The sequence below is a fragment of the Salarias fasciatus genome, chromosome 11, assembly GCF_902148845.1.
Source record: "Salarias fasciatus chromosome 11, fSalaFa1.1, whole genome shotgun sequence".
Lineage (NCBI taxonomy): Eukaryota > Metazoa > Chordata > Actinopteri > Blenniiformes > Blenniidae > Salarias > Salarias fasciatus.
The window spans coordinates 24,819,990-24,833,956 of NC_043755.1; the positions used below are offsets into that span (position 1 = coordinate 24,819,990).

Consider the following 13,967-nt stretch of genomic DNA (forward strand, 5'->3'; position numbering starts at 1 on the left):
TGATCAGCTGTAAACACCCTGAAATGAAGCATCGTCACATTAATACTCTTATTGTCCACACAGATTGGAGTTTATCTGTTTATTTAAATGGTCTTAGATCATACAGTGTGCATCTCTTTTCTGTCCACTTCAGGTGTTAGGCCTGTACAACACCATCAACCCCGAGGCGTCGGCCTCCCCCTGCTGCGTCTCGCAGGACCTGGAGCCCCTCACCATCCTCTACTACATCGGCAAGACGCCCAAGATAGAGCAGCTCTCCAATATGAAAGTCAAATCATGCAAGTGCAGCTAGAAGCCCCCCCAACGAACACACACGCTCTCTTTCTCCTGTTCTTGAAGCAAACACACACACACACACACGCACACACACACACACACACGTAGAGCTAGCAGAGTGGACTCACATCCCTGCAGTCAGACCCCGCCCGTTCCCTCTCATGCACTATCACGCTCACGGCGGCACTTCAGGAGTTGTGTGTTGGAGAAAAGGAACGATGCTGTGCAGCCAGGAGTGTGTCCCTCAGAGTCCAGCAGCCTCACAAGCAGACTGGTGTGTCGGGATCTTTGTGTCGAGTCCATGCTGCGGTTTTCCTGTTGTTTGTGGAGCATTGTTTGGATTTCCAGGCGTCTGACGCTGTTGACGGTCACTGTGGCACTGGAGGAGAGCCTGAGCAGCGAGCCGGAGCTAGCGCCGGCGGTCTCATCTGGCCAGAAACAGACCGTCCTCACGTTCATCATCATAAGTGAATCCACACACGACCCGGGCAGCCTGACAGCCGGGAGTTTCCCTGTTCTCTCAGTCAAACTGCTCCGTATCTGGCACTTGGCATCAGTTTGTAAACCAGACGTGGGGATCCAGCTCTCGACACGATGAGCTGCAGCCACCAGGTACACTTTGTAAAACAATGGACTGTTTTGGAATTTATCTTTAGCAGTGAGTCCAGCTGGCAGTCCTCGTCGTGTTGGCCAGTTGGAAGCAACTCAGTGAATAAAAGAAAAACGCTGGAGACCGGGAATGTCAAAAATGAGTCTCACCCTTTGGTCTCTACCAAATTCTCAGCCACAAGACATTAGATCAACTCACACTGTTTATCATTTCACAGTTTAGCCTGTCAGCCCTGAAAGATCTGATGAATTCAAAGGTTATTCAAATATGACGAGAAATCAGCATCTGCAGAAATATTCCAGATCTGGACTTCAGGAGTATTAAAAAGAGGGTTTAGCATGTTGATACTGGAATTATCTGATGAAAGCAATGTCCATGCTTCAAGTAAAATCAAAGTCAGAAAACAATCATTTAATGCAAACGTTGCACATCGCAGTGCGTGCTGTAAATCAGTCTGGTAGCGTGAACTCCTCCCAGTATTCAGAATGATCCAGAACACACACCAGTCCTGTTGTTATTGTTTTTTGTTGTGTGTGTGTTCTGAAGGCACGTTCAGCATGCGGCACCACACACACACATCACGACTCGAGAGTAAGGCAAACACTGGAAGTTTACGTAATACGTGTATATATGTGAAATACGTCCTGGAAACGACACACAGGCCGACTCCATCGATCATCCAGCACTCTCCTCGTCTCACCGTCACTCCTGATTCTTTGATTTGTTTCTTCTTTTTTTCAGTTTCAGAATGCTTTTCTGGATTTTCTTGCTGTCATGCAGCGGTTTGGTGTTGAGGTTTAGCAGCCTGTCAGGAGGCAGAGAGGAGGAAGGAACCAACATGCAACGCTCAGGTCGGAAAAGTACACAGATTATGTCTGTAAGAAGTGAGTTTACAGAGGAAACCCTTCAAGGTTACTCTGGCTTTGCTCGGTGTGGAAAGTGTAAACGATGACACACTTTGCCCCAAAATTACAAGACATATAAGCCAAATTCAACCTAATTAGTACAAGCATATTAATATTCGAGTTAAGAGTAATTCATAATTCCATTTCCAGCAGGAATCTTGCCACAGAAAACTACTCGCATCTAATAAGGTTGGTCAGAAACATGGTTCAAAGTCTGACAGTGGGTTCTTCACTCTGTGAGCACATCCAGGCAAAAATAGAGCAGCAGATTATGTGTGTTTGTGTGAAACGGCCAGAGTTAGTGTGAGTAAACCAACGCCAGACCACACTCTGCCTGTTCTCCAGCAGCTTGGCGCTGCAGCGGTGGAGTTTAGGTGCTAAACTGACCGGGCACTGAAAGCATTTGACTCATTTTGAAACAAAACTGACAAGTGAGAAACTCCTCCAACAGGAAAACATCTAACCTTTTCAGACCGCACGATATTCTCCAATGGTTTTCACATCACAGCAGCACGTTTCTGAGACCGTGGTCGTAAAGCAACGTGAGACTCCGGAATAAGCATGGATGTCAAAATAAGGCCCAGCCAGCAGGCGCGTCCTCCGTCAGAGCCGGAGACGGGTGGAGGCGGCCCGCAGGCCTGGGAGCTGCTGTCTCTGCGACGTGACGGCGGTGCGCGGGGGGAGTTAGCGATTAGCATGATGAAAGCTGAGAGGAGGTGCTAGCAGGAAGTAAACAAAACGCTCAAGAAACAACAGAAGAGCCAAACATGTTGAAAAAAAGGGTAAATGACTTCTTTTGAGTGTTTTTTTTTTCCTTTTGTTTCCATCAGTGTTTTGTTCTTCTGCCAACACAAATGTGGAAAAGTCGTCTCATGTTCTTATGTCCTGATTTAAAAAGCAACCATTTGCACTGATGCTGTTTTAGTTTAGTTTAGTTTAGTGTTTTTTTTCCTTCGGTTACGCCTCCAGTGAGAAATCATCCTTTTTGTTTCAGAAAAGTTTCAGGTGTATACGGGGAACCTTTTGAATTCCATGTCCGTTTCCATGGAAACGACGTAGTTAGCATGAGTCGGTGCTGACGGTTGTTTTCCTAATGAAACCACACAGAGAACAATCGCATGCAGAAGAACGTTTCCGTACGGAGACATCACTGTCAGGAAGTTATGCTTTCCCCCGTTTCCATGGAGACAGATGTTTTCAAAAAGTTTCACCTTAGGAACTGTTTTCAAATAGTTCTGTTTTCAGTGGTTCTGAACACCGTTGTGGTGTGAACGGACGCCCAGAGCGCAGGGAAAGTTTCTTGTTTCCTCTCGATCACGTGGTCATGTGAGCAAGGCCTTTGTGCCTCGTCCAGTGCTGTGTGTCGATCCGATCTCCGATCTCCGATCTCTGATCTCTGACATGCCTGAACCTTCAAACCAAACTCCAGCGAACACTCAGACTCTCACAAACACACCAACCAGGAGCTTTCAGCGTAAACCCATTTCCCAGGTCCACTCCAGGTCCCAGACAGGGTCGTATTCTGGTCTTCTTTGACACGTCGCCTCTGAGCAGGCAAAGCTGTGGACACCAAAGAGAGGTGTGGGGCCTCTGGGGGGCGGTGGGGGGCGGGGGCTCTGCTACCCCAGGGTGGAAATGTCATGTGATGGACCCGGCCGGCTCCTTCAGGTGTTTGATGCCAGTGGACTTACTGAACCGCAGGAACAAAAGAGAAAAGCATCAACGTTGTCACGATAGAGCTGTTTTTTGTTTTTTAATGTGTATTTGTTGTTGTTCTGACGATGGCGATGTTATCGAGACCCACTGTGCTGTATTGTAACACAGTACCGACGTGGTGCTCTAGTGGTAAATAAATTATTTAAGTTTCAGTGAAACTCCGTCTTGTGTTTGTGTTCTTGTGTTTTCTCATGCTTACCTGTCTCTTTTTTGTCGCGCCGGTCTTGTTTTGACTGTGAAGCCGACTCTTATTTTCATATTTATTTGAATTGCGCTGATGCGCCTCAACATGATCCGTCAGGCTCACAGCAGTGACCCGCCGACAGATGAAGTGAAAAACAGAGGTTATCTGGTTACATCAGGACCTATCAGGGCTGGCGCTGCTGGAAGACACGTTTCTCAATGAGAAAGTATCAACAGCTCAAGGAGAAAACCTCAGACTGCAGGTGAGGAAGGTCCTTTAGAATTCAGGTCATGCGGTTCCTGTGAGGACCGTGGCTGTCAGGGTTCCTCATCTCAGCTCAACACTTGATTCAGACATTTACATGGAAGCATTAGTCTAAATGCAACGTTTTTACTCTTTCATTTCAGAAACGTTTCGTGTGTTTAGTCAGCATGTTGGGCAATTAGTGGGTGCTGTTTGTTTTTCAATTGAAACTACACACACCTACTGTACAGAACAATTCGCTCTACACATTAACTATAGAGAACACAGACAGAATAGACTCTGAAACCACCAAGTCCAGGAGAATAAGGAGCAGGACCAGGACCAGCAGAATCTGGACTGGAAGTCTTGACACTCTTGATGGAACTAAACCACTGAGCAGAACGTGGTCCAGAACACGTCTATGAGGCGTTCTCTCTGCAGATCCAGAAGACGTCCTCAGCGCAGCCAGAACAAACCCACTGCTGAAAGACAGCCCAAAGACGTCTTTTCAACGTCGTTTTCACGTCGTTTTCACTTTTCCAGTTTTGGTCCCATGAAGGTTCAGACTGTAACTCCAGACGACGTCTAGTGAACGTCCAGTACTGACGTCTTCAGGACCTCTACATAAAGGCTGACTGTAGTCCAGATGTGGTCATTATAGACGTCTTTTCAACGTCAAATTTATTCTAATTTTAGACCTGGTTTTTATAATAATTAAGAATCTTTTTCTTTTTTAATTACATATTTTTTGAGGGAGCTCAAAGTCTCTTACAACGGCTTTATTCACTTCACACACAATGGTGGTAAGCTCCGTATGCAGCCACAGCTGTCCATCAGGTCCTCTGACCATCACTCACTGCTTCCACCCAGGCTTCCTGGTTTTCCCTCTCAGTCTCCCATCCAGAGAGTGACCAGGTCCTACCCTGCCTCGATTCCAGGTAGATTCAGGTATCTTAGAGGCAGTGTCTGTAAAACAGCTTGTGTCTTCTGGGGTTAAACAAGACAGTAAATAACCACAGCATTTGAGTTGGGAGAACTTTCTTGTAAGTAATCATTACTATCGACATAAAACAAAAATAACTTGGAAGAGAATTTGATTCTGGTTTAACTGGCCACCTTTTGTCAAATTAGCTGAACTTAAAAAAAAAACTGTTTTTTGTTCTGGCTCCTTTGAGGACGTCTTCTCGATGTCAGATAATTACAACAATGAAACGTCTTTCCTTCGTCTCGATGAGACATTTGTACACCGTCAGAGTAAGATGAATAAAAAAGTTTCATTCTGTCTCATTTGAGGACGTCTTCTGGATGTGCAGAGAGACCATGTTCTGGACCACGCTCTGCTCAGTGGGAAGTGATTCATGACCTTTGACCACCGGTGACCTCGTCAGCAGATCACCTCTTTCCCGTCTCTGGACCACTTTTGATAACCGATGCTGGAAACGACCAGAGCAGCATCCATTTGCCAGAGAGACTCAGTCGAGGTAACAGCTGCTCCAAAATCAGGAACTGATGAACCTAAAAACAAAGACATAAGTACGACAATAAAACAATCGAATGGCACAAAGAAGGTCGAAGGTCATATATAAAGGCCAGACTTCTTCTTATTACTGCTTCTATTATATATATTTGAAATCTGTTTTATTACAACATGGCCTACATTAATACATGAACAGGTGATAAGTTAGAAAACTTGTTTGAGAACATTACAGCCATTTCCTTCAAACGTGTTGAATCCGTGAGGCCGATTCGTCAGTCGCTGCTGAACACTGAAGAGCTTTGGACTTGACATTAACAGCTAAACATGATACTGCAACACTGAAATGTTGGAATTTATACGAACACATGTTAAACAACACGGCCCGGAGCACAGTTTGTATCAGACCACCCAATCTGGACGTGATTGACAATCGCACCAGATCCCACAGTCATCACGCCGGAATCATGACGTCCACAGCGAGCGATGCGCCGCGCTCCCGCAGCAGACGGAAAACCTCGGCGGCCCGGCTACCGGCGCAGCGCTGCACATTACATGTCTGCCCACAGAGTGTGTGAGAGCGTGAGGCTGTGTGTTTGTGTTTGGACGCTGGCTGCCAAGGCATTCCTTTCACAGCAATTTGACCGAACCCGATACCATCCACCTCTGCTCGCCCCGGGTCTCGTGTGGCAGCAATAATAGCCCACGAGCCAGAGTGTAGTGTTCCTCCGGCGAGCACGCAGGAAGGCCAAGTCTGCTCCGAGCCGGGGATTAGCTCCTCGCTTTGTGTTTGACTCAGACAGGGGGAGGCCGGGGGAGGGGCCGGGCTGCCGCCGCCTTCTGAAGTTTGACAGGTGTATTGAAACCATCAGGGCAGAGACAGAGGCAGCGAGACAGACACGGCGCTCCAGACATTCAATCCCCTTAGTGTTGGCCTGCCTGCCTGATTTTACTCTTCATTTAATAAGAGACAAAACAGACGAAGGCAAGACTGGAAAAAAAAGAAAAACCACAGATCTGAAGCAGTAGAAAGGTGTGTATTACTAATGTGTGGAGAATTCAAATATTTCACCAAAAGAATATATTGTGTACACCTGGTGATGCAAATCAAGGCAAACAGGGACCTGGAATCAAGGTTTATACATTTATAAAACCGTTTTATTGATATTTACACTGCAGCAGGTAGTCAGTCTGCAGACGTACAAAGTGAAGGAAAAAAACTCGGCCTGGATTCAGAGAGAGACGAGTCGTGATGAGAGAGCTCGGTTTCTGGTGTAGTGGTTTGTGTTTCTGCCTGGTTCTGAGGAGAAAACGTCATGGCTCCAGGTCCAAATGAGGCCTTTCAGTTTGCATGTTCTCTCTGTGTTCTGGTTCCTTCCTGCAGTTCGTAAAATGAATTTGAGGTCACATGTTGACCTCTGACTCTCAGTCTCATTCCAGTGATGGACTGTGGGTCTCTGCAGTCTTTACCCTGCCTTTGCTCCTTTGTCAGGAATTAGCTCTCTGTCATCCTGAGTTGGATGACGTGATATAGTAGAAGATGGATGGATGCATGGATGGTTTGTAATCTTGAAGAGGAGAAGTTGTGACTTACATTATAAGAGAGGAACATGAGGATATTGGATGAGAGAAAGACCAGTGGATCAGCAGCCACAGACAAAAATCAGAAGAGATTTTAAAAATAGAGACAAAAAGAAAGGATTAATGATGAGAGATCAAGAATCAAACCAGAAGAGACTAGAAAGACCACACAGGTAGATAGTTTATAGTAGATAATGACAAAGGACTACACAAGATCAGCACATCATATTCAGTTCAGCTCTAAGGCCCCATTTACATGTTTTAAGTGAAAACGCAACGTTTTTCAGTTTTCATTTCACAAAATTTTTGCTTTTACACGATGGTGAATGAGCAGCAGCGGCGTTTGTGTTGTCTACATGCAGACGGAGCCCGAGCGGACACCAAAAGCACCATGGGAGTTTGGTGTTTTCACTTGGAAATAGGTCTAAGATTCATAAACTCATTTAAAGGTCAGACCAGACACACCCGACCTGGGATCATGGTCCATGACAGAATGGTAATAATGCTGTTATAATAAAGAACTTAGCCTCTGAAGGGTGGGAACACTTTGAGAAAGTCAGTGAGTTTATATTTTCTCATGTATTTAGGTGAGCGTTAAACTGTTTCTCTGCTTTGCCACAGGGAAAGTCCACATTAATGGAAGACCACTGACAGTCTGGGCAGCACCCTGAAACCTCCAGGCCCTGGAAGGTAAACACAGAAAGGAAAGGAAGGTCGTAGGAAAAACTGCGAGCGTCTTGAGAAAGAAACCTCAGGTTGACAGACACCTGAAACAAATGTGCTGGACATCGCCACGGTTCCAACCACATCAGCCGTCGAATGGTAGTTACACAAACGTATGCCACCCCACTGCCAAAGGAGAAAACGGCGCGTTAGAGGCTGGAAAAACGCCGAGCTCTGGGTCTGAATGTTGAAAAAACAGATTCATTGCATTTCAAATATCATGTGGACTCGAAATAATTCCTTCAGCAGCTGCGGCAAACCCAAAAAACCAAAAGGACTGAGTGATGTTTCAGGAGCGTTCATGTTCTTTGGACAGGTGTTTGCTTGCTAAATGAAGGGAAGGAAAGTTCCTGAAGAGTCTGTGGGGGACATTCCAGTGTGAGAGGTGATCTACGTGTTGAAATACACATTTCACTGTAACCACTTCTATCCTGTCTGTCAGCGATCCTGCATCCCCTTCATCTTTTAATTCCAGCTGGAAGAATACTCAGACCTTCACGCAGATTGATGGAAAGTCCAAACGGAGGTTAAACGTGGGACAGAGCAGGCCGGCGGCCCCCCGCCGTCAGGCAGGACTGTGTAATCTCACACAGGCCATTAGCAGTCACTTGTTAATCCTGTCCCGACTCTCGCTTCCTCCAAAAGGGTTTTGATTGTTTTGAATGTAAATACCAGTCTTTGTTTCAGGGCCACCAAATGCTTTCCCACTAATTTACAGCTGTGAGAAAGGAAATGGAGTCCTGGCGTCTGGACGGGGATCGAACTGGTGTTCTGCCCAGAGATCCAACGAGATCCATCTACCCAAGGAGTAACCGAACACAAGAACGAACACCGAGGAAAATGATCGTCTCTCAGTGTTCTAACGCAAGGTTAACAAAGAATTTGTGGTCACAAAGAAAAGTTCATTGCTTATTGTTCTCAGTGTGGATGTGTGTAAATTCATTAAAAAAAAACAAACTACAGCACCCACTAGTGGATCAACATGCCAACTGCATCATTTTCAAAAACATGTACAAAATTTTCTGAAACAAAAATGATCAATTTTCCCTTGAAGCATCGTGTCCGTGGGGCTGGAGCTCAGTGTTTTACCCAAGAACATCCAACATATAGAGGGTTAGGGTTACTAAGATTTGGGATTGCAGCACTCTACTACACCTCCCCCTGGAAACTGGATGAAATAGGAAATATTCAAAAGTAAAAGCAAGTAAATATTTCACGGAGAACCCTTTCCACCCCCTGTGTGATCTGCAATTTGCCAAAAGCTAGAGGACACACTCAACATCATACTAAGGCAGAGCTAAAGTAAAAGCAGAGGTCACTTGAGCGGGTCCACGTGTTCATTTTATCTTCCATGTTAACAAAAATGCTACCTTCTGGGTGATTTAATTTGAAATAAATTAAAATGAGTACACTGATGTTACATGATTACATTTCTTGAGCAATGCTGAATGTTACAATGACTGAAAAATAGACAGTTACCTAAAGTAAACCTTAAATGTCTCAATCATTTCTGGCTTCTGGTCATAAATCCCATAAACCTTTTGTGGTGCCATTGAAAACAGGCAGAGGCCTGCTGGATAAGCCGCTGATTTTGGTAGGGAATCCAACTGGCAGCACATCTTTTAAATCACATCAAGACTGTTGTTTTGACTCATTCAATAATTCGTATATTATATTTAAGGATGTTGTTTTCGGGAACTCCACATTCCCGAAGCAATACCTTGTTAAGGGCCGTCCAGTCTCTGTATGACCGGAGTACAGTCTGGTCCACATTGCCGGCAGTAAGTCGGACCTGTTCCCGGTGCATGTTGGACTCCGGCAGAGCTGCCCTTTGTCACCGGTTCTGTTCATTATTTTTGTGGACAGAATTTCTAGGTGCAGCAGGAGCCGGAGGGGGTCTGGTTTGGGGACCAGGGGCCGGAGGGGGTCCGGTTTGGGGACCACAGGATATCATTGCTGCTTTTTGCAGATGATGTTGTCCTGTTGGCTTTATGGAAATTGGACCTGCAGCATGCACTGGGGCGGTTTGCAGCTGAGTGTGAAGCGACAGGGATGAGGATCAACACTTCCAAATCACACCGGAAGAAGGTGGCCTGCCCTCTCCAGGTCGGTGGAGAGACTCTGGCCCAAGTGGAGGAGTTTAGGTATCTTGGGGTTTTGTCCATGAGGAGGGAAAAAGATGGAGATTGACAGGCGGATCGGTGCAGCGTCTGCAGTGATGCAGTCGTTTTATCGGTCCGTTGTGGTGAAGAGGGAGCTGAGCCGAAAGGCAAATTGCCCTGATTTACTGGTCATTCTGCGTTCCCACCCTCACCTCTGGTCATGAGCTTTGGGTCATGACCGAAAAGACAAGATCCCGGATACAAGCGGCTGAAATGAGCTTCCTCCGTCGGGTGGCTGGGCGCTCCCTTAGAGACAGGAGGAGGAGCTCAGTCACCAGGGAGGAGCTCGGAGTAGAGCCGCTACTCCTCCACATTGAGAGGAACCAGCTGAGGAGGCTCGGGCATCTGGTTAGGACGCCTCCTGGACGCCTTCCTGTGGAGGAGTCCTGGACATATCCCATCGGGAGGAGACCCCAGGGAAGACCCAGGACATGCTGGAGAGACTGTCTCTCAGCTGGCCTGGGAACGCCTCGGGATCCTCCAGGAAGAGCTGGAGGAAGAGTCTGGGGACAGGAAGTCTAGGCATCTCTGCTTAAACTGCTGCCCCAGTGACCCGGTCCCGGATAAGGGGTCGAAGATGGATGGATGGAATATTTCAGAATGCATGGATATTGACACCAGTCGTGGGTATCAGGTCAGTTTTCCAAAACGTGACAGTGCTAATGAAAGCATTTCTGAACCGAACATGCAACAATGATGCTTTTCCATTGACATGCAAACGGGGCCTCAGTCCATGTATTGTTCCCCTGGTTGGTCATTGCTTGAAGTTGGAGAGAAGTCATGTTAGAAGCTTAAGAAGGTTAAGTATTTAAAGTGGGCCAAACAAAATATTCTGACCGTCCTGTGAAACTGGTCAGTCATGTAGTTACAGATTTTCGTATCTACGAATATGGCTCCACAGGTGTATGTGAAGTAAATCAAGGCTCAGTGCAGCTTTTTTGAATCCTCAATTAATTTTTTAAGTTTGACCAAGAGTGAGCAGTCTGTTTTTGCTAACTCCATTAGCTGCCTCGTTTTGGGACCACTTGCCAGGAATTCTCCTTCAAGGAGCAAATGAGGCAGAGCCGGAGTATCGGTGGGAGTGTGGGTCCTGAGCGGAGAACAGAGAGGCAGTGTGAGGAGCCGAAGGCAGCGCGAAACACAGGAGTTGTGGAAAGACAGAGTGAGCTGGGGAATATGACATGGTTGAATGGAAACTCCATGAAGCTGCTGTCTTTCCTGCTCATGTGCGTCGTCTCACACACACACACACACACACACACACACACACACACACACACTGCTGCACTGCTCCTTTACGCTTCGCTCTGCTGGCTCGACCTCTTCCTAGACTGATAAATGTGTGTGTGCCGATATCCCCACACAGTTTACACCCCACCGACCAGGAAAATTCTGAAGTCATAACTGAATCTGCGGCATGGCTGGAGACTTTGGAAGAGATTCTGAGTGAAAAAAAAATAGAAAACACGACAAATAAATAGGGGTTTGAATGCCGTTATGTCTGACAGATATTGGTCTTTTGAAAACAATATCAGCTGAAACCCCTCATTTTCTCTCTTACTCATGCTCTGCTCCTTCCCATTTTTCCACGGATTTGAGTTTGCCAGGGTTCCCCTGGATGCCTGCAAACATCTGGGGACTCCGTAATTCTCCATAATGCTGTGTGCTCAGGCGTCTGGCGGAGTCCTGAGCACACAGTTTTACACCGTCACATGACAGGCCTGGGAATTCCCCACAGTTTTATGGATTGATTTTGTTTGGTTTAGGGTGTGTGTGTTTTTTTTTGTTTTTTTTTTTTACACTGCCTGGTCATTAGCAGTTGCGGACCTTCTCAGGCTCCACTCAATGCCCAGGGGTGTGACCACGACCCCATTTAGTCCTCACATGAACTGGAAGAACAGATGGCCATAATTGAAAATTAAGTTGTGAATGGCCAGCAGGATGGACGGGGTTCTCAAGCTCTCCGTCTGTGGGAATATAGCACCATGTTTCAGTCAAAACAGTCCAGAGCAGGCAACCAGTTCAGCAGTAGGTGGTAAGACGGACGTAAAAATGAAGCAGAATAAGATGTTAACCAGACAAGTGAGTAACTTGGGATGAAAACCAGGTTAAACATGAAATAATTTGTCTAAACCTGGAACAGCTGGAGCTACGCTGTACACACATGTGACATGACATGAGGCTGTGACGTGAAGACGTGAATCAACTTGGCAACGGAGTAGACTGAGGACCCCGCTCAAACACACGTAGAGGAAATCAGGGCTGACAAGACACAGGTGTTAGCAATCAGGAGACATGGAGCTACCCTCAGCAACATGAAACCCGCAAGAACAGGAGAAGCACAGGCCGTGGACAGACAGTCGACGCAGAAACATCATGAAGCATGGCAGAAAAACCTGGTGCGGCACGGCTTGAGATTATCTTCAATAAAAAAACCTGAGAGCTTCAACCGAACAAGAATCTCTCCTGATGACTGATGGGTCAAAACACGAACCTATTAAATCCCATTAAAAGAGCAATTCAGACGAGGCGAGGAGACAAACCTCTTCGAAACCTCTGAAACGAATAGACTGCTTTACGGGTTTAACAAAGGGAAGAATTACAGCAGTGTTTAGTACCCTTACCTCACAGTCAGAAGGTCATGGGTTCAAATACCAGTTGGACTTTGCGTGTTCTCCCTGTGTGTGCCTGGTTCTCCTGCCACTGTCCAAACACATGCATGTCAGGTTAATGGGTGAACTTCATTTTCCCCCTTGGTGAGAACATGAGTGTGTTTGTCCTGTGAAGGAATGGAGATCTCGATCTGATATGAGTTGGCGTTTAGTCACACCTGGAAAGGTCATTTCAGTTTATTCGGTTATACGTCGGTAGCATAAAATACAGCACAGTCATTTCAAGGCATTTTTTCAAACAAAAATCAACAATTCCACATGAGCGAGTAAAGGAGTTGATGGAAAGAGAGAGCTCCTGTTCAACAGGAAGAAACCTGCAGAACCAGACTCAGAGGAGGACGCTCCATCTCAGGACTTAAAAAGAGCCACACCTACAGTCACTTTTGATAAAAGCACGTCTTCAGACCTTACCAAGACATATTGTGCAGTTTGGACTTCATATCTCACTCATGATTATCGAAAGTACGTCTTTGGTGACCTCTGCTTCATTATTTTGCATCTGGCAAGAAAAAAAAAGTATTTCTGTTTTTAATTTGCCTTAAATTCCAAGGTTGCATCATCAGGCAAATAAAAGGCTGCTGCCAGAGAAAATGTAATATCTGTGGGGACGTGCGTCGGCCTCGCTGAACCCACCACAGCTCCCGTTTTGTTGCCTCGGGATCCTGATACTCATCTAAATGAGACAGATAGAAACCCACGCTTGCATATGATATCACTGTAGCTTGGCCAACTCTGATTTCTCTGCAGCTTGATCTGCGTGCATCAGTGCCACGGAGCGACAGAGGCCCCGTCTCGCCTCATGCGTACGCTGTTCGGCGGCGCCACGTGAGAGAGGCGGCAGTCATTTCAATACCTCCCGGCTCTCCCCCGCAGAATGGAGCCCCGATTGAATGAAGCGTTGTCTCCAAGGCTGAGTGCTGGCCTTGATTCGGAGCCAGGAAGCCCAACTGTCCCTGTCCATCAGTATGACGAGACGGGCCGGGGATAAACCCACTGACCTGGGGAGGGGGAGGGGAGGGGGGGGTGCAGAGCGAGGGGTTAAGCCTGGGGTAGTTAGGGACTGAAGCGGGGGATTGATGTACGGCAGGCGCGAGGGAGGTGAGGCCTGGACGGCTGGAGCCACACGTCACCACAAGATCTGAACAAAGTGCTGGAAGCAGGAACTCCTCAGCAGGGACGCAGGAAGAATGTAAACAATGAGCTGCTCTGGATGAGCAATGAAGTTACTGTCTGCAAGAAGCAGCAGTAAATCTGGGAGTTTGTCATACCACACAGCATTGCTATCAACAGTATGTGTGCCATTATTTTTACACCATGACTTCAAACAGTCACGCAGCTACAGGCAGTGATGAATAAAAGGAGCTTGCTTAGGGGGAGATGCTCCATCATTTAGATATTACTGCTCCCTAAACAAAATGGAT

General features: G+C 46.6%; 1 protein-coding gene across 1 annotated transcript in view; it reads left to right on the forward strand.

Annotated features, from left to right (window-relative positions):
- tgfb2 (transforming growth factor, beta 2) overlaps positions 1–2,546 on the forward strand; it is a 56,544-nt gene extending 53,998 nt beyond the window's left edge. The window contains exon 7 of the mRNA XM_030103563.1: positions 134–2,546. Coding sequence (XP_029959423.1) covers positions 134–292 — 159 coding nt within the window. The 3' untranslated portion in view covers positions 293–2,546. The remainder of the gene's footprint in view (positions 1–133) is intronic.
- Positions 2,547–13,967: the final 11,421 nt, after the last annotated feature.